General features: G+C 28.5%; 1 protein-coding gene, 1 long non-coding RNA gene and 1 other non-coding gene across 5 annotated transcripts; all 3 read right to left on the reverse strand.

Annotated features, from left to right (window-relative positions):
- Positions 1-2,825: 2,825 nt before the first annotated feature.
- LOC105253378 lies at positions 2,826-4,596 on the reverse strand. The gene is made up of 4 exons (XR_003122582.1): positions 4,541-4,596; positions 4,263-4,461; positions 4,040-4,195; positions 2,826-3,001 (listed from the first exon to the last, which is right to left on the reverse strand). It is a non-coding gene; the product is annotated as an uncharacterized LOC105253378 (long non-coding RNA).
- Positions 4,597-6,101: 1,505 nt separating this feature from the next.
- On the reverse strand, positions 6,102-6,221 carry LOC112637505. Its single transcript, XR_003122586.1, has one exon. It is a non-coding gene; the product is annotated as a 5S ribosomal RNA (ribosomal RNA).
- A 7,656-nt stretch (positions 6,222-13,877) lies between these two features.
- On the reverse strand, positions 13,878-26,075 carry LOC105253382 (protein son of sevenless). Of its 3 annotated transcripts, none has more exons than XM_025407362.1 (20): positions 25,495-26,075; positions 24,188-24,284; positions 23,927-24,010; positions 23,764-23,844; positions 21,778-21,927; positions 21,498-21,706; positions 21,247-21,430; positions 19,986-20,232; positions 19,632-19,868; positions 19,199-19,562; positions 18,924-19,116; positions 18,596-18,838; positions 18,315-18,470; positions 18,050-18,232; positions 17,752-17,869; positions 17,384-17,673; positions 17,077-17,305; positions 15,049-15,347; positions 14,390-14,633; positions 13,878-14,314 (listed from the first exon to the last, which is right to left on the reverse strand). In XM_025407362.1, exons 1-20 carry the CDS (start codon positions 25,623-25,625, stop codon positions 14,220-14,222), a joined length of 3,834 nt encoding a protein of 1,277 aa, XP_025263147.1. In that variant the 5' UTR covers positions 25,626-26,075; the 3' UTR covers positions 13,878-14,219. The 3 variants fall into 3 exon arrangements, with proteins under 3 accessions (XP_025263147.1, XP_019883701.2, XP_025263148.1); XM_020028142.2 differs by having other exon boundaries at positions 24,188-24,451; positions 25,495-25,602; XM_025407363.1 differs by lacking the exon at positions 25,495-26,075 and adding an exon at positions 25,217-25,488 and having other exon boundaries at positions 24,188-24,451.
- Between the last annotated feature and the right edge of the window lie 591 nt (positions 26,076-26,666).

The following is a 26,666-nucleotide window of genomic DNA, read 5'->3' on the forward strand; positions in this document are numbered from 1 at the left end:
AGGATAAAATCACATAATATGAAATCACATAATATTTTTGAAGAGTTTATTCTTTCTATCTTTTAAGCCTGAATATATTTTATAGATATTATTAACAATACTTATTTTTATCGTAGATAAAGTAAAATATACACAATTTTTATAATACTTCTATTAAAAATAATTGCAAAATGATTACATTGGTATTATCAATTTTGACAGTAACAATATTACAATTTGTGCAAAATTTTTCTATAACTCTTCATCGCTTGTATCACAATTTAATAATCGTAAATACTTTTAATATATTAATTGTTAAAAACTAATAAATCTTTACTTTATGATAAAAGAAGCTAGATTCATCTGATAATTCCTACAAAAATTCTGATTCGTCCATTTTCCAACAGACATACAGATTGAATCTACCAAAATTCTAATTAATGCAACCAGATTTTTTTCTGAGTGTACAAATTGTTAAAATATATATATAACAGTTTATATATTTTAAAATTTATATATATTAAAATTTAATAAATTAACTAAATTAATGGCTCAAATATAAAACATATCAATTTAACTAAATAATTAGACAATATAGAGTTAACGCGGATGTAAGACGTAAAGCAATATAAAAACTATAATCCACAGTGATATAAAGTCAAATAGTTTGACATTACGTAACCATCTCAACCGCCCATCGGTCTAAGAATCTTCCAATGGTACAAAACGCAAGAAAAGATGCATCGGACACAATAAACGCGACGGAGATGGACTTGCTATGTCCAACGACTTTTAACCGATAATCAACGGAATGAGAATGTCGGACGTGCGATTGAGATGGTTACGTAATGTCGAACTATTTGTCTTTATATCACTGAAGAAGGCTCGAAAAAAGTCCAAAACGTATGATTGATCATCAATAAAGTGTTGATTATAGAAGTAGTTTTTTATTGTTTCACGTCTTACATCAGTGTTGGCTCGATATTGCTAATTATTTAGTTAAATTTATATATTTATTTGTATAATATAGAAGAATTAATTAAGTTGTGAGCATACATATGCTGTACTTTAAAACACTATGCAAATAATATAACAATCTTTTTATAAGGTTAAGAGCATAGTAATAAATGCATAATTATAGTACATACCATATAACAAGCACACGTCATTTTGATGTTTCAAATTGATCATTTACCGACTATTCATAACGTCTCGAGTTGACGTTTTTATGATGTAAAAGTGAGGGTCTAATGTCACAAATTCTTGACGTCATGACTTGTACCGCATTTTGTCGTCATAAAATGTATCATATTTTGACATCTTTTTCTTAGCATAATAATGTAACATTCCATTTTTCATAACGCTCGATTATGTGTGAGAATAATAAGGAAAAAATAAAGCCAAATGTGCTATATTCCTTCCATTCCCAAATAGTTTATAATTCAAATTCCATATAACAAACTGATATGTTTCCAACATTCTAGTTAGTCTTTATTTACGGCGAGTATTTCTCCACACGTAAGAATAAGATCATCACAAAATATTTTATACAATATATCTTTTTATTTTACAAAAAATTGTCGTATACACTTTAAGAAATCGTTACAATTGTTATCATATCGAGAATATATTTATAATGTTATATAAATATATATGCATGTAATGCATGTATGTAGATTTTGAAAAAATGGAGGAATAAGGGAACGAAGCACGCCAAAAAAGACGTATTTTTCTAAAATTATCAAAAAAAATGTGAGGGAGAATTAATTAATTAATCGCTTCTCGCGCCGAATTGCAATGATAATCATATTCTGTAAATTTTTATAATGGATTCTGTAAATGTTTTTATCAATCGGATAAAAAAAAATGTTTATATTTAAAAATTCTCATATTTAAGGCGCAATTTTTGTGACAAATAAGTAAATTTGCGTACGACAGTTATTAAGACGAAGATGGTTTATTGATATGTTTATAAACGAACGGAGCAAGTCTATTAAAAATCAAGATGAAACGAAAAGAGAAACTATGCCATCGAAATTAAAAATTTTTTATTTGAGGACAGTTCATCTGGCTAATTTTCTAGGAAAAGATGTCGGATATTACATTAATTTTAAGATTTCGTGTGAGAGATAAATTTGCTCGATGACACGATCTGACTATGTTTAAGCATGCGTAGATGGTACAATTCATTAATATCAATAGTGTTGTATAAATCAATTTTAATGATAATAGAACAAGAGATTCGCTGTTACTAATGTTGTTTATTAAGTTGGCGTGTTAATTATTTGCGCAAGAAGGATGAATAATATAATATTACGAATATAATGACAAATATGTCCATATTATTGTGTCTCATATATTCATTTTAATTCCCCAAACATACATATAATATAGCATTTTAATTCCCCAAACATACATAAAATATACGTATAATAAAGCCAATCGTAACTGTGTAATATTATGTAAACAAAGCTTAATAGCGTATAATTTAGAGAGAAAAGAATTAAATAATCGATAAATTAAAAGTATAGTCAGACGTTTTTCCTAAGAAAAAAAATTATGCTGATAATTACGTACTGGCATTCAAGATTCAAGAAAATTTTGCAAATACAAAACGATAATCATCGGATATATTATCAAAGCGATTACAAATTCGCTAACGATAGAATGCATCATCTATACTCTTGCATCAATCCAGAAGATTCTCAAAGTTATATGACTGTACTAAGAATATTCTATAATTCGATCTTGTTTTCTATATCGTTGAGTTTATTCTTGATCATATCTATCTCGGATGACATTTTACCCATCTCAGATGACATTTTACCTATCTCGGATGAAATTTTACCTATATCGGATGAAATTTTAATCAATAATCCTTGATGTCAGAGGAGTCATTGGAGACAGATTGTATTGAGCTGGCAACATCGTCCTCTTGTAAGTGTAAATACTCGTCCTGAGTATTGTGAAAGAATGATGTATCAACTCTCGGTGAAGGAATTGCGCATGTCTGTTTTCTTGCCTGTATAATTGAAAATAAATTTCTTAGATTTTCTCTATCATATATATGTACATACAATGATCACATTTAATAAATATCGCGATGCCGCTGCGCGATATTTATCTTTAATGCAATATCAAAATATTTTTGATAAATTTGATGCAGAGTTAATATATATGTTTATGAAAGAATTTGATACTATGTAATAGATTATTATCTAATATACATGGTTCCATTTCTAAAAACGCACCTCAATAATTCTTCAACGAAGCATTTTCAGCAAAAATGTTTCGGACAAAAATTGTATGATTTCAAGAAGGACATAAGATGATGTCATTAATTTGACCTTGAATAGTTACGAAAAACAGTTAATTTCGAGAAAATATATGTAACTGTTAATTGTAAATTACATATTTTTTCTCCGAAACAATTATGTATTTTCTTTACACCAATCGCTTTCTCTCATTATTTTGTGCATAAAAGTATTAAGGTAAGATAATCGAAAAATCAATTTTTTACAAAATATTTTACGGTTTATGTAAAATTAAGAAATTACTTCAAGCCTCATAACTCCGAAAGTATTTAATGAAGAATATTTCATTATAGTGTTTTGGAAAGCTCTCGAGATGAGCTGCAAGAATATGCAATAAAAATTAGACGGTTCCATTTAAAAAATTGAAGATGACCTTTACGTGACCTTCAAGTAACCATTCGAGATCAAAATAATGACACCATCTTATGTCCCTCTTAAAACCATACAACTTTTGTCTAAAACATTTTTGTTGAAAATGCTTTGTTGAAAAATTAACGAGATGCGTTTTTTAAAATGGTATACCCTGTATACATTGTAAAATAATATTAACAAAATCATGTTCGACAAATGCTAAATAAAAATAATAACTTTATTATATTTAAAAGTATGTTTATATTTAAAAATATGTAATTATAGAAAAAAAATTTAATGTGCATTATAAAGATACTTCAATATTAAATTAATGATATTAATGCGGAAACTCATTCGATTAAATGAAAAAGTTTTATTTAATATTGAAATCTTACTTGTTGCAACGATTTATCTAATGAACTTGATCTTTTTCTTTTTTTTTGGTGATAGAGATTTGCAAAGTCGTGCAGGAGGTGACTGCGTTGGCATTCTACTGGAACTTTCATATGATGACAGACTAGATGATCCTGGAAATACAATCTCAGAAGATTCTACAATGCATGAGAAAAGGTTTACAGTCGTAATCATTGTTAAATCGCAGTAAGCATTGATGCATACTTAAAAAACTGCATAACTGTTGTGGACTGTTGTGGTCTCTAATATTTGAAATTTTTGCGATTGGCGATTTTTCCATAAATCCGTGAAGAGAAAGATAAAAGACATTCCCATCTCCCTTCGTTGGACACTTCCACAAATTATGATATCTAGTATATCTAGTATACGGTGATGTTAAGTTTATCTCAGACCATTTGCGCGGCTGTGGGAACAATATTATTTGAAAAAAGAATTAAAAGAGAATAATTAGTTATAACGAATTAAATATATAGAACATTTACAAATTGTACAGGTGCTTCACATCCCTTTGGCTCTATCTTTAAACTTTCGTTACGTAGATAATTGTCTACTTTCATCTGACATATTAGGATCAAAAAGACCAATATTTTTAATATATTGTTTTATTTTAGACTCCACAGAAAGACAATAAGGATGATTTTGGTACAGCGGTATTTCACCAATTATTTCTGCCACTTTTCGCCATTTATTAAAATTGATAAGGTCCCGTGTTTTCCGGTAAGAAGTCTGGATTTCCTTCTTCAATATGCAGAATATTAATCAAATATGGATCTAAGAATGCAGAAAAAAAATTCGATTAAATGAGAAAGTTTTATTTTAAATAACAAAAATTTTCAGTTATTGCTGAAGTCTTAGAAATTATAAAGAAAAATAGAAAAAAAGAAAGAAGAAACGAGAAAAAGGAAAAATACATCTTAACACAATGTTTAAAGAATAGTAGTAATATATTTTATATTATAATTGTGCAATGTGAAAAATGTTTTTTCTGAATTTATTATTTATCAGACAATTTTTTACAAACTAAGAGAGAGAGAGAGAGAGAGAGAGAGAGAGAGAGAGAAATATGTTTAAATAACTGATTAAGTCATACACATATACATATATTAAGACTATACCTTGATAACACGAATTCTATTGTAAAGAATTGAAACAAGAAATTAATGTAATTAGAGCAACTAAATATTTAACATTTTAAAAATAACTCACATTCTATTATTTTGTTGATTCATGTAAGTTCTGAATCCTCCATTTTCAGATAAAAGTCCCATAAATTTCATATTCAGAGTGTAAAATCCTAACGATAAATTGTACGGGAAAGAAATAATAGTTATACATGTTTCATTGTTATAGATAAATTCATCAGTGCTATGGGCGAAAGCTTCTTCTTCATTTTCTTTAGATATTTGTGCATCGTTTGTTACCCTAACTCGAGTTATAGTTAGATTTTCTGTGTAAACGTATATATTTTACGTTTCATAAGGAATATAAATGCTGACATTGTATTCGCCATGAAAGACATCTGATATTTAGTACAAAGTTGATGTTATAATGTTGCGGATATAATATGTCGAGTTTCGATATGGACATATATTCAATAATAAAAAGAGCCGCCGCGATAATGAATATTAGACTACAACTTAACACTTTTAGGAATGCCATGCCACTTGTTTCTTTTCAAATTTCTTTTCAAATTTTTTTCTATCTATATCAATTGATCTTAATATTCTGGGAATCTATCAAGAAATAATAACGGAATTTTTTTATTAAACATGCATACAAGGTGAAATATTTTTTATCTACTTTAACTATTTTTTTTGTCTTTGTAAGGTTTTTTTAGAGGGATTTATAAATTTTCAAACTCTGCGAATGCTGTTATTTATCACCATTTTTTTCACGAAATGTATATACTCTATTGAGTCTATACTCTATATAATCTATTGAGTCAATAGTAATCACTTAAGAAAATAATATAGCATATAAGGGTTGGAATAAAAAAATTATCTCAACATTGATAATATTTAAATTAGCAAAAAGAAAAGATGGTGCCAACAGTACATGGTGTTCCCAAGCGGTCACCCATCTAAGTACTGACCATGCCCAACGTTGCTTAACTTCAGTGATCGGACGAGAACTGGTGTTTTACAACGTGATATGACCGTTGGCGATAATGAGTTATTTGGTTGTCAAAGATATAGTTTTTGAATTTTTACAACGCATTTTGTAAATTATTATACATATTAAATGCAATTATTTATAAATTTTCAAAGGTTGCGAATGCTGTTATTTATAATCATTTTTCATGAAATATACAATCTATTGACTCACTAGTAGTAATCACATACGAAAATAATGTAGCATATGTGGGTTGGAATAAAAAAACCTCTAAAAAAAAACCTTACAAAAGTAAAAAAAAACACACCAAGTACATAAAAATTATTCTACTTTGTGCATGTATAATAAAAAAATTCCTTAAAAATAATTTACAGTAATTTTCCCTCAAAAAATCATTTTTCTGAAAAACAAAACCTCAACAAATAATTTTCATAAAAAAATATTAAAAAATAAAATATCAAAACTATATATGAAACCAATAATTTACTATTAGCCAAGTACTTAAGAGCAATTTGTAAATTTGATATAATATTTGCTATAATATTAATTTTATTCTCTAGAAATATTATACATAAATTCTCCCTAAGAAATTAAAACGCATTTTATATTTATTCAGAGAAAATTGATGTTTAATATATTTAATGAAAATTAGGTTTCTTTTCTTTCTTAAAACATTTTTATATAATGTATATAATTTAGAAAGGGAGCTTTATGCAAATTTTAAATCACAGTCTTTAAATCAAAGTAAGTTATGAAAACTTGGCGTGCCTGGATTGTTTACATCATAAACAAATATATCTCAATAAAATGTAAAATATTGGACGTTATGTAATTAAATATTTAATCTGTATTTGATTATGATGATCCGGGCGTGCCAGGTATTCATAAATTACTTTTATACTTATTTTAAAGATTACGATTTAAAACTTGCGTAAAATTTTTTTTTAATTATATACATTATATAAGTTTTAAGAATTAAAAGAATCCTAATTTTCATTAAATATTTTAAACATCAATTTTTCTCTGAATAAATATAAAACGCGTTTTAAATTCTTAGGAAGAATTTATGTATAATATTTCTACAGTATAAAATTGATATATCATGGCAAATATTATATCAAATTTACAAATTGCTCTTAAGTACTTGGCTAATAGTAATTATAATATTGATTTTATATTTAGTTTTGATATTTTATTTTTTAATATTTTTTGATGAAAATTATTTGTTAAGCTTTTGTTTTTTAGAAAAATGATTTTTTAAGGGAAATTACTGTAAATTATTTTTAAAGAATTTTTTTATTAAACATGCATACAAGGTAAAATATTTTTTATATACTTGGCGTATTTTTTTTTTATCTTTGTAAGTTTTTTTTATAATCATATTTAGAATGTAACGTAAAGATGATAAAAATAAGTATAAAATTTTAAAATCGCATATCTCAGGTACGAAGAGGAACCTTTACAAAATTCAAATGATGTTACTTAGGAATGTATCCTCTACAATATATTTGAAAATAAAAATCTTTCGAGCTGTGTAACTTAAAGTAAACATTTACCAAAATTACTTTCAGAATCATAGTAATCAGGTTTAATAAGCGTTTTATTAGTCAACAAACACAATATTTAACTAAAGTCAACTATTAGTCAACAAACACAATATTTAACTAAATTAATCGCCGCATATATTTGATTTCGAAAGTAATTATTTTTGAAAAATCATTTTAGAGCAATCAAGAAATTGTATTTCATACTTTCTCTTCCTTATACGCAAGCAATTCATTGCCTCTTAATTTATTGATTAAATATTGTAAACCCTTTTTATATATTAAATATCTAAAATTAATATACTTTCTTATTATATAAGTAGATTAAAAGATAGGTTTCGAAAGAAGTATTCAACTGACATGAATTTGGCAATACGTTGTGTAATAAATATTATATAGAATAATATTTATTATATAATTATATAATAACATTTTTTTTATATTCCATAAATGATAAAATATTCCAGTAAAAATGTGAATAAATGAAATATATCGTTTTTAGGTAATCAGTTTTTAAATTTATCATGATTTAACACATTATGTATTTCACCCAAATTTTTATATTATATAGCTATAGTGATAAATTTTTTTTAATTACTGCTACTATTGTGTATGAAAAAGAGATAATATATAAAAAATATTACATAATATTTTAAATATTATCTTTTGTTAAAGAAATCTAACCTTAAGATAAAATAATCATAATTTTTTAGTACATATTATTTTAGTAAATGCAATATATAATATTAATTTAATTTGATTAAATTTAATCACATTGATATAATTTGATAAAAAATTTCTGATTTTAAGTTAAATTTAAATTCATTTCTAAGATAATATAATAATACACGCACATGTGAAATTAAAATCTTTTTCCTCTACTAGGTATCTTTATAAAGATAACAATTTTGAGAAAAATGATCATCTCTAAAGAAAAATGCTATGTTGGTTATGTATATATGTTAAGATTATTTGAATTGTCCTCGACATATCTAATGTACACATTTTATTTTTTTAAAAGCGGTTAAATACCCTGCCTTGTTATAACTCACCTCGTATATTATGATGTCAGCTTATCACAATTTAGTTCTTTAATAATAATTAAGATTATAATTAACTCTTTATTACTATAAATTATTATTAATATTGGAAATATATCTATATTAATTCTCTCTTTCTCTCTCTCTCTCTTGCCGTTCTGAGATACTATTACCGAGAAATGCCAACGTTCGACAAGCGATATCATAATAAGCATGTTATGAAACTTTGAAATTCAAAATAATATAAAACCAGACTAATATGTGTCTTATCAGTTAATAATCGCAATAAAATGCTAATATATGATTAAATCAACTTTCTGTTTGATATATTTAATTAATTATTTTTAAAATGCATTTTATAGCAAATAAAAATTTGTATTTTCCCCATATTTTTACCCTCTCCTTATAAGCAATAATCCATCGCCGTTTGTATCTTAATTTATTAGCTCTAATTGTAGATTTATGGTCTTCAATGTGCAAAATATTTTATAAATACAATAAAAATAGATAAAAAGGAAAACTAGATAAAATTAAATTTTACAAAATTATATCATAAAATATACATTATATAATTTCATAGTTTAGCGTAAGTATTACGTAAATGGTAAAATATTATACTAGTAAAAAAATGTGTGCAAGAAAAGCTGTAACGTTTTCAGATAATTTATAATTTAAATTTTTCAAATTTATCAGGTTTTTTACACACACACACACACACACACATACACAAGTTTTTATACATATATGCAATTATTTTATACTATTATACGAATCCTAAAAGCGCTATAGACTCAAAGCTTTTATAATTTCAATATAATTTTAATTCTTAATCTTTTAAAGATATTTTAGTTTAAAATTTTTTTAGTATTGATATCATATGAATCATAATTAACTTATTTAAAAAATGTTCGATTTTCGACATTACAATAGAACTTTAGAAGCGTCAGATCAGTTTGCGAATTAAGGGAATAATTTATTACGTTAAAAAGTCTTGGTATTAATCGAAAGAATTAAAACATGTACTTGTTAGTTGTAAGCTTTGAATAGAGAAAACAATATTATTTGTTTTATCATTTGTTTAATCTGGTAACAAAACTGTACATTTGATCTAATAAATTCGATAAAGAAATGTTGCGATCAATTTTAATCTAATCCAATATAAACCTTTTAATTTTTGTTTCTAATTTAACGTTTAATCTATGTATCTATCTTTGTTATATTTAACGTTTAATCTATGTAATTATATTGATGATTGAGTTTTCTCCGGTATATTAATAATTTATTATCAGAGGACAGTGCGTATATGATGTAATAAAATAGTCGTAACACTTCTATGAACGTTGTGTTTAAATGTGTTAGACATAGCTATAATACAAGATAATAGCTCTATAATATGTACGGAAAGTTTTGTAATAATAATCAAGAAGAAGAGAGAAATATTAATTTATATATTCCATAATAGATTAGATGAGAGAATAAAGCTAATGTGCTGTACTCCTGCATTAGGTAGTCTGTAATTTAAGCTCCTAAAATAAAAACTGACTTCAATACTGACAAACTGATTTCAATATTCTTATTTTTAATTATTATAACTTACACTTCTTAAGGCTAAGGTAAAAGTTAGTACGAGGTGTTTTACACAATATATCTTTTTATTTTACATAATGCCATATTTTTTCCTAGAAATTATTACAATCGCTATTATATAGAGAATATATTTATAATATACATGTGTATATATTATACATACACTTCCTTTCTTGGTATTGATTCCATTGATTCCATTTATGTATAATTAGCATTTGTATATTTATTTCGATACACATCACTTTCTTACGTCGATTACTTTAAAATCTAATGTTTCTATAATTACATTAAAATATTGTTTTTATGTTCAAACTATATCACAGTTATGTTTGTGGGAAAAAGACAAGGATTTAAAAAAAAAAGCCGTTCAAATAATCGAAATTAAAACATAGTCCATTCAGTAAGAATTATGAAATACGCAGTAAACACAAGCTCTGTTAACTATAACAAATGATAAACGATAAGGATGATAATAATAATGATCGAATTATCAAAATGTATCGAGTCGTTTAACCCTTTGCACTTTACAGATTTTCGCGTAATGTTTGTTGTATTCATGCTGCTACATAAATTGTTTGTTTTATTTATGTATTATTAATTTTTTAAGTGTACGTGTGTATATATACACATATACACATTCTACATTTTTATTTGCATCTATAAAAAAATAATATTATATTTATATTTATATAGAATTGACATTTTTACCGACGTATCAATTGTTCCTCTCGTACAAAATTTTGGAAATATATAAAATAGAAATTGTACATAAAAATTAAAATATAAATATTTTATCGAATATTATAATATATCAAAATAAAATATTCAGGATTAAAAAATATTTTTTAATAAAGTAATTTTATATTTTGTTGATTTTTATATAATAGTTTTAATATTATATATATATATATATATATATATATATATATATATCATAATAAAATTATTATATAAATTAATTAAATTTTAATACATATATATATATATATATATAATATATATATATAATATATATATATATAAATATATATATATATATATATATATATATATATATTATGCATATTTATGACAAAACAACATGACTCATAATAAAAATATGGCACATATTTTTATACAATTAATAATAATAATTAAACCAAAACAAATCACGACAATAGTTGACGATAGATGAACAGATAATGAATTTAAACAAATACAATTTATTTATGAACAATGCTTGTCTCTATAATTTTATTTAAATTACATAAGATTTTATTTTATTTATTTATTTTGATTTATTTTATTTTTCATTTCTAAGTTTCTAATATTGGCACCAAAAGTGTCAAGTTCAAGACCAATTAGAAAAGCACAAAGGATTGATAAATTCTTGATACATTTGACCATTTAATAGTAGAATCTTTCTAGTTTAACTCTGATAACTTTGATTTCCCTCCAAATGAGCTGATACTGAGATATCGTGCTTTCTAATGTATAACTTTTATATTATAATAGGTGACTTAGATGATGGTGTATGATGTAATAAAATAATCATAACATTTCCATAAATATATAATAATAGTTCAAAATACTTTGATCAATAAGAAATGATCCCAAATGATTCCAAAGTTACATCAGTCTAACAATTTCTCGTGAATACATTATTGAGTCATTTTTGATTGATTAGGCAATAATATAATATATTGACACCATTATGCAATGTTACACTTATTTCTTTACATCATAACCATAATCTTACATGAAAATCTTATGCAGATGCATAAACAATTTCAAAAATGGATCATTGGATAGTAGCAGATAACATACTGAAATAAGTCTTTCATATAACAAAATTCAATGGCTTGCAGTAAAAATAAATAATCGCAAAATATCCTCTCGATTCATTTTAAGAATCATCGTTAGCCAATCGGGATACACTGTAAGAAATATAAATGTCTTGTAGTTATAAAGCTATCATTTTCCAAATAATAAACAAAAGAATGGCACAAACCCAGCATAAATGCACATACTTGTAACAATCATTTATCCGTGGTAGAGGCACGTGATTTATCTGTATATGGCATTGTTTTTAATCAACAAATAATCGCTAAAAGATACAATATTTGTATACTAGAAAAAAATATGAAATACGAATGGTTGAATTGAGAATCGAATTCGAGTCTTCACCCGCATTACTTGAAAATTTGTTCCAGTATGTTACATAATCATGTAACATATATTACATGGGATACTTTTAAATATTGTTTAAATTCACATAGCCCTTACAGTATACATGTTCTAATAATTCTCTATATTCCCAAAGTTATCGGAGTTCTACTATATTATGGAGTGTTGCTATAAATTCATAATTCATATCTTTAACTATAGAAGTATGAACTGTCTGAATATTCTCATTACAATATAATACTATGATTGATTGAATATGGTTGGGAATGTATTGGTTATGAATCTATAAAATGTGATTATTCTACGTAATAGATAGGCAATATTATCTATTCTAAATTCAATATTCAAGTTGGCAGTAGAAACAAAATTTTATGTAATATAATAAAATTATGCAATGAGAGAAATTTATTGACAAATAAATTATTGAAAAATAAGTTCTTCCCATTTAAACTCACTATCTGTATTCTGTCATCTGTATATGCTTTGTACTATCGTCATAATTTATTTTTGTTTAATTATCATTATGTTATTATATGCTGTATTTTTATTTATCGGGAATAATGCCAAATAATTGTCATATGTGTGTGTGTGTGTGTGTGTGTGTGTGTGTGTGTGTGTGTGTGTGTGTGTGTGTGTGGTGTGTGTGTGTGGTGTGTGTGTGTGTGTGTGTGTGTGTGTGTGTGTGTGTGTGTGTGTGTGTGTGTGTGTGTGTGTGTGTGTGTGTGTGTGTGTGTGTGTGTGTGTGTGTGTAATATCGTGTAAAATAAAACTATTATTTTATATCTATATTTAGATGCCATAACTTTTAAGTAATAATGTTGTTATGATAACGATAGTATAATTAAAAATTATAAAATAAAAATACAGATAAATGATTTAAAATAGAAGAATCTTGCATATTTATGAAATTGTAATCATATTTCAAACTTGCAAATAATACTTATAAGCTACAGACAAACTGTGTCCAGTAGTATACATCATAACATAATTGCTTTCAACAGAATTATCTAACACAGCCGATAGCTAAGTAAAGATATTTAAAATATAATTGAATGAAAGTTCTGTTGCCCATAAAATACGAGTTTGTATACTCTGTTTGTAATAAAATCACATCATACCACCATCAACCAAAGGAATAATGCAAGAATTAAAATGTCGCAATTTGGATATTTTCAACATATTCGAATATAAAAACAGCTCTAAAAGCCTCTGTAGTTGACAGATCTCTAATTCCCAACCTTATCCTGTCTCTTAAAAGCTTGATAAATATTTTTTTATACTAGTTAAGATGAACAGAATTTTTTAAAAAATTATTTACAATTTTACATTTAGAATTTATCATATATGTATACACATAAATTGATGGGATATAATTTTATTTTACAACAAAAGCATAGCTTTATTTAAATATTTAAATTTACCAGTCTTTGGTTGATGGAGCCTAAAAAATACCGATAAAAGACGTCAACATCGTCATGAGTGGAAAACGTACTGATAATACATACTTCTATAGTCGAAGATAAATATTCTATTCAACTTATCAATTTGTGTTGGAACCTTTTTTTAACTTATACGGCAAGAAAGATTTCAGCTTTATTTAGCTTACTGAACGGATTATAAACCTCGATTAAAAATATTTATTTTCAAGATAAAAAAATGTAAAAAGTGAAAGTGAAAGAGAAAGAGAGAGAGAAAGAGAAATAGAGTAACACTTAACTAGGTCCAGGAGGGGTATTGAAATTAAACATGGTAGAGGGTGGACGTTCTGGTAAACTCGGTTTTGGTGGTAACCTCGGTGTCACTGATCCTGAAATACAATAATTAAAATCAAATTATGCACGAATTTGTAAACGAGAAAAATTGATAAATGGCGTTATTTTACCGTTAGGCTGCGTCGGTGCAGGTTTCGTGGGGCTAGGGCCATTGAAAGACATATGTCTCCGTTGATGAACGACGTTAGCGAGACATGTGCTTTCTAATGTGGAATTTCGACGCGCTAATAATGTCGAATTGCTAGAATTTAGCATCGATGGAAGTCGCGGCGGTATGTCTCTTCGTGGTGGTAAGGGGGGTGGGGATATATCATCTCTCGGTGGAAGAACTGGTGCGTTTGGCGCTTGTCTTACCTATGTTTGTTTGAAACTAAATTTCTTAGACTTTCTCCATCAATAATGTATAATAATGTATTTATAATGATTACTTATTTTTAATGAATTTCGCAATGCATATATACTTATCTTTGCATGTTGAAATATCTTAAATAAATTTGATGCAAAATTAATAATATCTATATTTATCAAAGAATCCGATACTGTATAATACACTATCTGTGTACTATATATTATCCAATGATATTAACAAAATCATATTTGACAAATGCTAAATAAAAAATAATAACTTGATTATATTTAAAAGTATGTTTCTATAGAAATAAAATTTGAATTTGTACCTCATTATATAAAGATACTTCAGTATTGAATTAGCTATTAATTAATGCGAAAACTCATTAAATTAAACCTTTACTTAATCTTAAAATCTTACTTGTTGCGATGATTCACTAAATGAACTTTCTCGCCTTCTTCCGCATCTAGGTGGTAGAGGTGGTGGAAGTTGGCTAGGGGGTATGTTACCAGGAGATGGTGGCGTTGGTATTCCACTGGGACTTCCACTTGACGATACAGCACTCACTATGCTGGGATTAAAGCCAAAGTGAGTAATTTGTTGCGTAGCAGGAAAATGTCCAGGAGATCCCAGTTGCGGGCTGCTACTTGACGAAGCAATCGAAAGCCCCGACATACTAGGTGGACTAGGTGATCCTGGAGGTACAGTTCCAGAAGGTCCTACAATGAGCAAGGAAAGATTTAATAATCGCAATCATTATTAAATCCAGCAGATCTAATCTTGTAAAAAAAAATTTCTGAAAATTTTCTGATTTTTGTTCAAAATTCAAAATAGATAAAGAAAATATTTTAGATTTCTACAATTTGCTAAAATAATTTTTTTTATTTTATGCGTTTTCTAGTGTTTTTCAATCATGTGAAAAAAAATAGAGAGCTCCTGAAGTTTCAACTGTTAGATTTGTAAATGTATCGAAAGAAACTAAATAACTTTAAGATGAGCATTTTTACATAAGACTTGACATAAGACTTTCATTTTTTATCACTAAACATTATAAATATGCACCTTAATATTTTGATAAGACATATATATATATATATATATATATATATATATATATATATATAGACTTGACATAAGACTTTCATTTTTTATCACTAAACATTATAAATATGCACCTTAATATTTTGATAAGATATATATATATACGAGGTGTCCAAAAAGTCCCGGACCGATCGAATATTTCATAAACTATGCACTTTAGAAAGAAATGTTTCAGACAAAAGTTGTATGGCTTAAAGGGGGCCATCAGATAATGGCAATGATTTGACATGGGAGAGTCATTTGAAAGTCACGTGAAGATCACCGTTAATTTCTTAAATAGAACTCCCTACTTTTTATTACATTTGTATAGCTTATCTCGAGAGCTTTCCAAAACACTATAATTAAATATTTCTTCATTGAGTACTTTTCGAGTTATGAGGCTTAAAATTATTTCTTCATTTTACTTAATTTTACTTAATTTTATTTCTTAATTTTAATTTCTTAATAAACCGTAAAATATCTTGTAAAATATTCATTTTTCGATTATCTTACCTTAATAATTTTATGTACAAAATAATGAGAGGAATCAATTGGTGTAAAAAAAAAACATAGTTGTTTTTAACAAAAATATATGTAATTTGCAATTAACAATTACATATTTTTTTTAAAACAACTATGTGTTTTCTTTACACCAATTGATTCCTTTCATTATTTTGTACATAAAATTATTAAGGTAAGATAATCGAAAAATGAATATTTTACTAGATATTTTATGGTTTATGCAAAATTAAGAAATGATTTCAAGCCTCATAACTCGAAAAGTACTCAATGAAGAAATACTTTATTATAGTGTTTTGGAAAGCTCTCGAGATAAGCTACTTGAATATGTAATAAAAAATAGGAGTTCCATTTAAGAAATTGACGGTAATTTCCACGTGACTTTCAAATGACTTTCCCATGTCAAATCATTGCCACTATCTGATGGTCCCCTTCAAGCCGTATAACTTTTGTCTGAAACATTTCTTTCTAAAGTGCATAGTTTATGAAATATTCGACCAGTCCGAGACTTTTAAGACACCCTGTATGTATATATATATATATATATATATATATATATATATATAAGGAAATATATATTTATGATATATTTTAAACACATAATTCACACACACTCAGTTTGTTTATAATATAAAAACAAAATTATATCATAATATATATCATAATTATATTTATATATTATAAAAGAGAATTTTTTTAATTTCTGAATGAATCCTACATTATCATAAAATTCTACGAGAATCCTCAGATTTTTCAAAACATCTTACAAAAAAATCTCTAAGAATTTTAGATTTTCCACGTTTTTCCAAGAAATAAACACCTTGTCAAAATTTAAATACTAATGTATACCTAATAAGACAGGTGCAAAAACGCTGTGGTCCCCTATGTGCGGAACTGTAACTTGTGATGCGTGTGGCGGTGTTTCCGGTAATTCGAGAGGCGGAGGAGCTTCTGACGGAGGATCATGCAATCTTACGCTGGACGCTACCGTTTGCAATGGAGCTGGCAATTTTCCGCTCAAACTTCTACTAGCTTTAATTCCCGGCGATTTCAAGTTTATCTCGGGCCATTTACGTGGCTGTTATAAGTAATAATATATGAAAAAACTGGGAAAGAATAAATTAATTATATGGAATTAATTATATAAAACGCTTACGAATCGTGCAGGTGCTTTACATTTCCTGGGCTCTATCTCTAAACTTTTGCTATACAGATAATTGCCTATATTTGCGTCTGACATGTTAGGGTCAAAAGGACACATATTTTCAATATATTGTCTTATTTTAGATTCCACTGAAAGACAATAGGGTTGATTTTGATACTGTTGTATTTCACCAGTTATTTCTGCCACTTTTCGCCGTTTACTAAAATTAATAAGTTCCGGACTTCCTGGTAAATAGTCTGGATTTCCCTCTTCAATATGCAGAATATTAGTCAAGTACATACCTAAAATTATATGAAAAGAGAGATTTAAATTTAATTCTTCTCATAATTATAAAAGAATCATCACTTTGTAATACTTACCTAAGAATGGTACACAAGGTGGATTGATAGATCGTAATTTTTCTTGATACTTTCGAAAGTGATCGTTATTAAGCTCTCGAGCTTCTTCCAAAGCTTTTTCTAATCGTGTTGGTAATGGCTGTGAAAACAAACACACATTAGGAGGAAAATGGACATAAAAGGATCTTGAAAGATAAGCGTGAACATATGTATATACAAATAAAAAATAAAAATAAATCATACATACTTGGCACTTAAAGCTTTTTTTAATTTTGCGAATTTTGCCAAATTTGTGGTTTTTTTTGCTTATTATACGTACTTGAAACGTAAATTTTAGCCTAAAAACGGAAGCCGATCCCATAGCGCTGACAATCGCCAGGACGCCATTAAAATTGTTGAGATCCTGTAGCACCATCATTATTTCAATTGCACGTGATACGATGGCTACTCTCTCGTCGTAGTTTTGAGCCTCCACTATTATTTTCTCCAGCCATCTTGTGAACTATCAAGAATGTAAAATCCAAGTTAATACTTAATATCATAAACTTCATATTTTTGCGATAATTTGAAACACAAAAATTTACATTTGTCGTATGTTTAATCATTTTCATTAAATTCGGTGACGTCTTCTCCTTGTCTTTTTTTGTCCATACTGATCCAACTAATTCGGAAGGCTTTACTACTCTGTACAGTTCAAACTCCAATAGTGTTAATTGTCTCGCTAATTCGATAGGATGTATCTACAATTGACAGATTATTTCTCAATTGAGATTCAATGATTCGATTGATGATTCAATGATGAGAACTTCCTGAATATATTTCCTTAAATAAATCAACATAATTGAAAGATATCCTGTATGTATACCGTAAGTATTCCAGACTCTTCATTATTTTCTGGAATTTTAATAGAATTTTCAATCGGTGGAGGGGATCGCTCAAAACTAAATGTAATAGGTCGTTGTTCCGATGGTTCGCATTTTCTTTGAACAATTTTTAGTACTGAATCAACCCATTTCCGCATAGACTTGCCACTAACTGTATCTAAAAATAATTGCAATCTTTCCAAAAGATTCCTGTCACGTTCAAAATCGTAAAAGTGATGATCCACCTAATGGGAAACATTAAGAAAAAAAAGATAGTGTTTTAAGAATTGCATTGGAATTCATGACAAATGGGAAAAATATATTACTAACCCAATGTCTTAAAACATTCAAAACTCTAAACTGCACTGGCTGACAGAATTCTTTTCTGTATCTTTTCCAATCTTCTCTCGCAGTTGTTTTACATACAGAAGGTTTTTCTTCTTCACCATAGACTAATGACGGGTCTGGTATATCAAATCTTTCTATTAGTAATGTTAATAATTCTTGAGGTGAGCAAAAACTTCTGTAAAATAAATTGTTGAAAATGAACAATTTATTACTATATATTTGTTTGTAATATATGTGTCTGCAATGCTGTAATTTACCTGTAAGTAGTAAGGAATGTTCTTACAAAAGCAGGATCAGCATATATATGATAAGTCAATCTCTCCACTAATTTGATCAAAGTTGCACCCTTAATCAATGGAACGCCACCATTTTCTCTGGCCTCTAGAACAATGTTCTCCTTGCTATCTTGTTCAGCAAATTTATACAAGTGAGCAGGAGGAAGTCTTAGTGGATGTTTCCTTTCTTCATCCAAAAGAATACTATCCAAAGTCCTTTCTAACATACTTTTTGTATTCAACATAACTAAATCTGCCATCCAATTATTTTTATCCTCAACAGATTTGGCAACAAGAATAACATTAGGATGATCTCTTGGTGCAATCTCGAAAGCATTTTTCAATTCTGCAAACATTTGCATTGCACGAAAATTTGACACAAAATTGCGGTAAAGTTGGAATATATATTTTTTACCTTCAGTATCTTCTCTATCAATAATATCAACTTTCCTGATAAAAAACCTTTCCTTCAATCGGAGTTCGCCTTGGTGAGTAGTATGTCCACCTCCGACTGCAACAATACCAGCTGCAACGGTAACGCTAACTCTTTTACTACTATTTGGTTTGCACAATACTAGTAACCCATCGAATAATAAGGCTTTTCTTTCGGTTAATCTTCGCCCATTACTAGCCACTTTACCCAATGTATCTTCTATAAAAATTAACGATATATATATATATATATATATATATATATATATATATATACATTAACAAGAAGATAATGATATCAAGATACATAATAAGAGAATATTTTATTTTTCATTACCTCTAATAAACTCATTGCAACACTGCCCGATATCCCTTTGATCCCAGCCATCTACAGTCTTTTGTATTTCGCTAATCTTTTCTAATGCCGCTTGTCTCCTCGCTCTGCTTTGCATTGGCAAGCCTGTGTCCTTTTTCGGTAGACTTGCCATTGATTGCATCAATTCCATTTGTAATGGCCTTAATAAACCTTGTACTTGTTCCAGAGTTTCGCCATCCTCTATGCTAGGTGTGCGTTTGTGTAAAACCTATGATTTATTAAGAAAGATAGAAAGTATTGAAAAATTGTCTCAAAAATATGCACAAAGAATCTTGTATATATATATATATATATATATATATATATATATATATATATATACAGGGTGTTTCAGACCACCCATACCACCCATACCACCCATTTAAAAACTAGAGAAATGGTTATTTTAAAAAAGTAAAAACATTTTATTTATAAATCGGGTGCACTCTATCGAATATGGTGATATTTTCAACTTCTGGTTCCGGCCGAAAATAGGCGATTCAGACCAGAAGTGCGTTTTTTTAAATGGAACCCCCTATTTTTCAATGCATATTCTTGTAGCTTACCTCGAGAGCTTTCCAAAACACTATAAATTATTCTTCCATGAAGTACTTTTCGAGTTATGAGGCTTGAAATCATTTCTTAATTTTACATAAACCGTAAAATATTTTGTAAAATATTCATTTTTCGATTATCTTATCTTAATACTTTTATGTACAAAATAATGAGAGGAATCAATTTGTGTAAAGAAAACATACAGTTGTTTTCAAGGAGAAATATGGAATTGTTAATTGCAAGTTACATATTTTTTTCTTAGAAACAACTGTATGTTTTCTTTACACCAATTGATTCCTCTCATTATCTTGTACATAAAAGTATTAAGATAAGATAATCGAAAAATGAATATTTTATGGTTTATGTAAAATTAAGAAATGATTCCAAGCCTCATAACTCGAAAAGTACTTCGTGGAAAAATAATTTATTATAGTGTTTTGGAAAGCTCTCGAGGTAAGCTACAAGAATATGCATTGAAAATAGAGTTCCATTTAAAAAAACGCACTTTCGGTCTGAATCGCCTATTTCCGACCGGAACCAGAAGTTGAAAATATCACCATTTGATAGAACGCACCCGATTTATAAAGAAAATGTTTTTACTTTTTTGAAATAACCACTTCTCTAGTTTTTAAATGGGTGGTACAGGTGGTCTGAAACATCCTGTATACAACAAGTGAAACCTTAATACCTTTATGTAATCAAAATATAGGAAGCAATGCCATATAGGCTGCAATAAAAGTTTTGGCAAATAATATTTAACAGCTTCTCTAAAACCATGGCCCGCCGCCCGCAAAGCCGTGTTAGCTTCCGGTCTTGACAGTAAATTCGTTAAAGCTTCCCGACTAGCTGGGCTATTAATATCTCTCGCGTATCTAAAGAGATACAGCGTAATTAGTAAGAAATTTATATGCATATGTGTGCGCGAAACGTGATACATACTTTACGTAAACATCGAATTCTGCCGCTTCTGCTAATTCTTCAAAGCATGAACCAACTGTAGGCGTTTGTTTCTCCTCTGCAATTTCCATTATATCTTCTAAACTGCCCAGTAATGTCACAGTAATCTCATAAATATCTGTAATATTACTGAAGAGTGTTTCGAGTTCGCTCTTATCTTGCGTCAACTTAGCAATTTCCTCACGAAATACCTAATAATGTAAATTTAAGTTAATTTAATTAACTTCTTCAAATAAAAAATATATCTTTTTTTATATATTACCTTGATAATCATATGCAAGTCACGAATATAATGCCGTTCATCATGAATGAGATCTCGCACAGATTCTTCATAAGTCTGGGAAACAACTGCACCCAAGGTACTTTGCGGACCTTCCGTACAATCGTCTTGATAAAACATATCCATCAGTACCTGTCAATAAATTACATATCATATTACAAATAATATTACAAATAATATTACAGATATTACAAATAATAATCTCTAATATTTCTGCATCTTTAAACATTTAGATTAAAAGAGAAAAAAAGAAATAACAAATAGAATAATTAATAATCAGAGTTAACAATTTTCCACTTATGACAAAATTAGTCGCCTCAGCATGTAAGACTAAAGATTAAAAGAAACAATTATTAAAATTTCTTCTCATAATATGTATCATAAATAATAAATATTACAACACTTTATTGATCTACAATTCACATATTATTGAATGCATTCTACTATTATAAATAGTACAATGTAACGTAAAACAGTAATTATACATACATGATTTATATTATGTTGCATTTATTATTTATATTAAATTATATTTTTATAAATAAAAGAGAAATATATATGTTTTGCACTTGCAAAGTGAACTATGCAACTTGCAGGAATTACACATTTCTTATAGTCAGTGAAAAAAAATGGTAATGGAGTAAAAAAAGCTTATCGAAGGTCTAGCTTTCTAACTTGTAACATTAGTGTTGACATTATATAGCATTGATATAAATAGTTTGCAGATATTATACAAGAAAAATATTTTAATAACCAATTCTTTAAAGATATAATACATTACTAGAACACACAGACAAGAAATATATAATATCATTTGTTTCATAAAACAACCATGTAAGATACAATACTTTAGAATTTTTGTTTAGACTTGTAAATTCTTCTCGAATATATTTTTTCATATTATTAAAAAATAAGCATTTAAATATTTTACTAGTTTGTTTATAAATTATAAAATTATATACTATATTTTACTGATATAAATAATATTATATTCATAATTAGCATTATATTCATCTTACGTTATTTTACAATGTAATAAAAATTACAGTAATTTAATTAAATTTTGATATAAATATTTATTAAAGAAAATTTTCCAACAAGTAATAATTAAAAGAAGACGAAAATTTATAACGAAATATAAATGCAATAAACGCAAATTTTTGTAAAAAAAAATATAAAGGTACAAAAAACTATATATCGTGACATCTTTTTTTGTGCAATCACAAGTACGTACCACCTAGAACAGCATGAGCGAAGAATGAACATGGTTGGAGTTGTTATATATTAGTGGAAAGCATGTAACCAAGCATAGAATATATGCAGCCACAATTAGCCTAGTATAGCCAATTCTGAAATTCATTATTCTATCTGTTGCTAGTAGCAGATGCTTCAAGTTACAGATTATAAAAAAATTTTCCATTTCTTACTAAGTTAATACAAACTGATAGAGAGAGAATTAATGTATTCTCAAATAAATTAGGTAATATATAACAAAAAAAAAAGATTAAGTTGGATCTGTAAACGAGTAATAAGCAAGCCATTACTAGCAAGGCATCATATTTTTCTACTGCATTTATTTTCTATTTAATGCGCGATGTAATATCACGCGATGTATTAATCATTTTCTATACATAAGCTCTTCATGATATATCATTGTACATAAAAGCTTGAAAAATGGTACGTAAAATTTTACGTAAATCAAAGCCTGTATTGGAATTTGTAAAGTATCATACATATAAACTACAGTATTAGTGTCACAATTATAGAGTATATTAACATATGTATACGTTTTGAATAATCTCAAATATATGTACATCGATATACTTGAATCGATTGTTAAAAATGGTATATAAGTGGTAAAAATGGTAAATAAGTGGTAAAATATGAGATACAAAGTGTGCGTTGATCGATTAAAGTGCAATACAGAGATACAACACAGATTGTATGTTTTTATAAACAATGTCTTACCATATCTGCGTACATTGCAACCCGTATATCCTCGCACGAAATCTCTACATGGCGAATATTTTTCACATAATTTCCAGCCAGCTGAAAACGGCAAGAAATAATTTTAATTTTTTTAAATTACACCAAAGAATCAAAGATACTTGAATCAACTTGGATCACCAACCTTCAAGATATCAGCAGAAATATATTCCAAAACTCCGACTACGAATAGGCTAACTTGCGAATCAATTTTGTGCTGTAATACTTCCTGTTAAAAGAAAATTACACGTAATTAATTATATGTAAATATGATTCAATTATTTTATTATTAATAAATTTGACTCAATTATATTATTTTATACACAATTTTCAGATATAAGACTGTATACTTAATAAATTGCATACAAATGTATAAATTAATCGTAACATACGTATAGATATGTACTTTTTGTAGCAACTGATGAATCTTGTCGACAGGTAGGACTAACGGCGACTTTTTTTTCCCTTTCTCTAATATATCCTTTGCATCACGTAGCGCCCATCTGTCAATGGGAGTAGGAAACGTTCGTCTTACTCTTTCCTCTACATCTTGGGGGGTTTGAGGAGGTGGATGTCCACAAAGCATGCCTAGCATTCTTAAAATTAAACTCTCCACATAATCTAACGCATCTTGTCGAGCTTCGAGACTAGGATGTACTTGCTCTAGTACCTACAAAATTAACAATTTTCCTTCGCTATTAATGTAAATAATATCTACCAATCACCAAGCAATTAGTCGATCCCCCTAAAAAAAAATAAAAAAATAGAGATACGCTTATATCGTAAAATTCATTTTCAATGTGAAACAAATTTGGAATATATCGTCAGGCAACATTACTGTCGATCCTCCTCAAAAAAAAAATAAATTTAATAAATTTAATTTAAAAAATTAAATAAATTAAATAAATTAAAAAGATAAAAAAATAGAGATACGCTTATATCGTAAAATTAATTAACAACGTAAAATAAATTTGGAATATATCGACAGGCAACATTACTGTCGATCCTCCTAAAAAAAAAATAAATTTAATAAATTTAATAAAAAAAATTAATTAAATAAATTAAAAAGATAAAAAAATAGAGATACGCTTATATTGTAAAATTAATTAACAACGTGAAACAAATTTGGAATATATCGTGAGGCAACATTACTGTCGATCCTCCTAAAAAAAAGAAAAAAATAAATTTAATAAATTTAATAAATAAAAAAAATTAATTAAATTAATTAAATAAAAAAAAATAAAAAAATAGAGGTACGCTTATATCGTAAAATTAATTAAAAAATTAATTAATGCGAAGCAAACTTGGAGCATATCGTCGAGCGACTTGACAATCATACATAGTGTATGTGGTTGAAAGTATCTATATCTGAGTACGATCGCCGAATTTGACACACAAATAAGCGTAATTGAAAAATCATATGGTGGTCACGCACGCAGCAATGACGTCGGTCGGTGTCATTGATCGATCCGGCCCCGACGTAAGTAAAATCATCGGAACGAAAAATGATCGAGCGTTCGAGCGAACGAGAAAAAAAAGGGGGGAAAAAGAAAGAGAGAAAGAAGGAGAAGCGGGGATGAACTGGAGGGGATAGAACGGGATGGCAGAAGACGAGAAAGAGAAATATATAAGAAAGAGAGAGAGAGAGAGAGAGACAGGGATCAAAAGTGGACGAAACAAAAGAGGAAATCGTGCAGGACGACGACGATGTACCTTGCGCAGTGAATTGACAAACACTCCCTTCCACTTGACAGCGTTCTCCTCTTTCTGGAAGTCGTAGCCTGGCGGCTCGCCCACCACCGACACCGGCGACGAAAACATCGTGCCCGGGGAATCACGCACATGTACCCCCGTAATATACTCGGCACTCGCGCTTCTATCTTACGAGAGGATCCTAGGAAGAGCTATGCAAAGTCCAATGAAGTTTCCAAGGGGAATTGCTCCGTTTCATTTCTCGGAGCAACTTCTCTGTCCCGTGCTCTCTCTCTCTCTCTCTCTCTCCCTCGCTCCTTCTCCCTCTCGTTCTCTCTCTCTCTCTCTCTGAACGTTCGATAGCTCAAACCGCCCGATTGTACTCCGATCTCGCGCTGATTGCTCTCGGCAGCGTCACCAAGACCGGGCCGAGCGAGCCAAGGATCCGAGGACTCCGATGCATCTTCGCGAACAAGCACGACCTTCGCTCCCTCGATCTGCCTCCGTTGGAATTCACGACGAGCAGCAGCGGCCAATATCGCCAACGGCCATTGCGCCACTCTAGTAGTCTCAGCCTCGCGCGAGCATTCGCCCCACTTCCTCCCCCGCCACGTCCCGATTGGACCCTAGACCCGTCTTCTCGCCTCGCCCCGCCTCGTCTAGTTAAATCGTCCCGCCTGTCGTCCAGTCACATCGCTCTCGATCGAGCTAAACTCGAACCTAGGGCGATCGAAGGTCGACCTACGGGTTTCGAGAGAATCGATGCGATACCTCGCAGATTCGAATTTGAATCGCAATCAATTCGAAGATTGGAATTACGACATTGGAGAAATTTTCACTTTTTCTCGGCCGATTACTTGATCTTCAATCTTGGTCTCTTTTATGCGTAGTCTGAACTTTACACTTATTTGCGCGCGTGCGTTTTTTAGTCTATTCCATTAATTCTGTAGATAAATGGAGGAAAGCGTCGTATACTTTGAAAGGAGGATTTTTATTGGCGGCTTAATTTAGCGCAAATCGATAAAGAAAAAGCAGAGAAATAAGCATTAATGCGCATAATATGTTTCTGATATAACTTATTAAATATATATAAAATTGATTGGTTTCTACGTGTGTGTACGTGTAATATAATTTATTAATTGATTAATATAAATATTAATTAATATAATTAATATTAAAATATATATTAATTA

Source organism: Camponotus floridanus, unplaced genomic scaffold (assembly GCF_003227725.1).
Source record: "Camponotus floridanus strain SB8 unplaced genomic scaffold, Cflo_v7.5 scaffold170, whole genome shotgun sequence".
Classification (NCBI taxonomy): domain Eukaryota; kingdom Metazoa; phylum Arthropoda; class Insecta; order Hymenoptera; family Formicidae; genus Camponotus; species Camponotus floridanus.

Coding starts and splice junctions, on each gene's coding strand:
- LOC105253382 (XM_020028142.2), bottom strand. CDS start 25,602: ATGTTTTCGTCGCCGGTGTCGGTGGTGGGCGAGCCGCCAGGCTACGAC. Junction 23,845..23,926: donor TTTCTGCTGATATCTTGAAG/GTTGGTGATCCA, acceptor TGCCGTTTTCAG/CTGGCTGGAAATTATGTGAA. Junction 14,315..14,389: donor TGCACCGACGCAGCCTAACG/GTAAAATAACGC, acceptor ATTGTATTTCAG/GATCAGTGACACCGAGGTTA.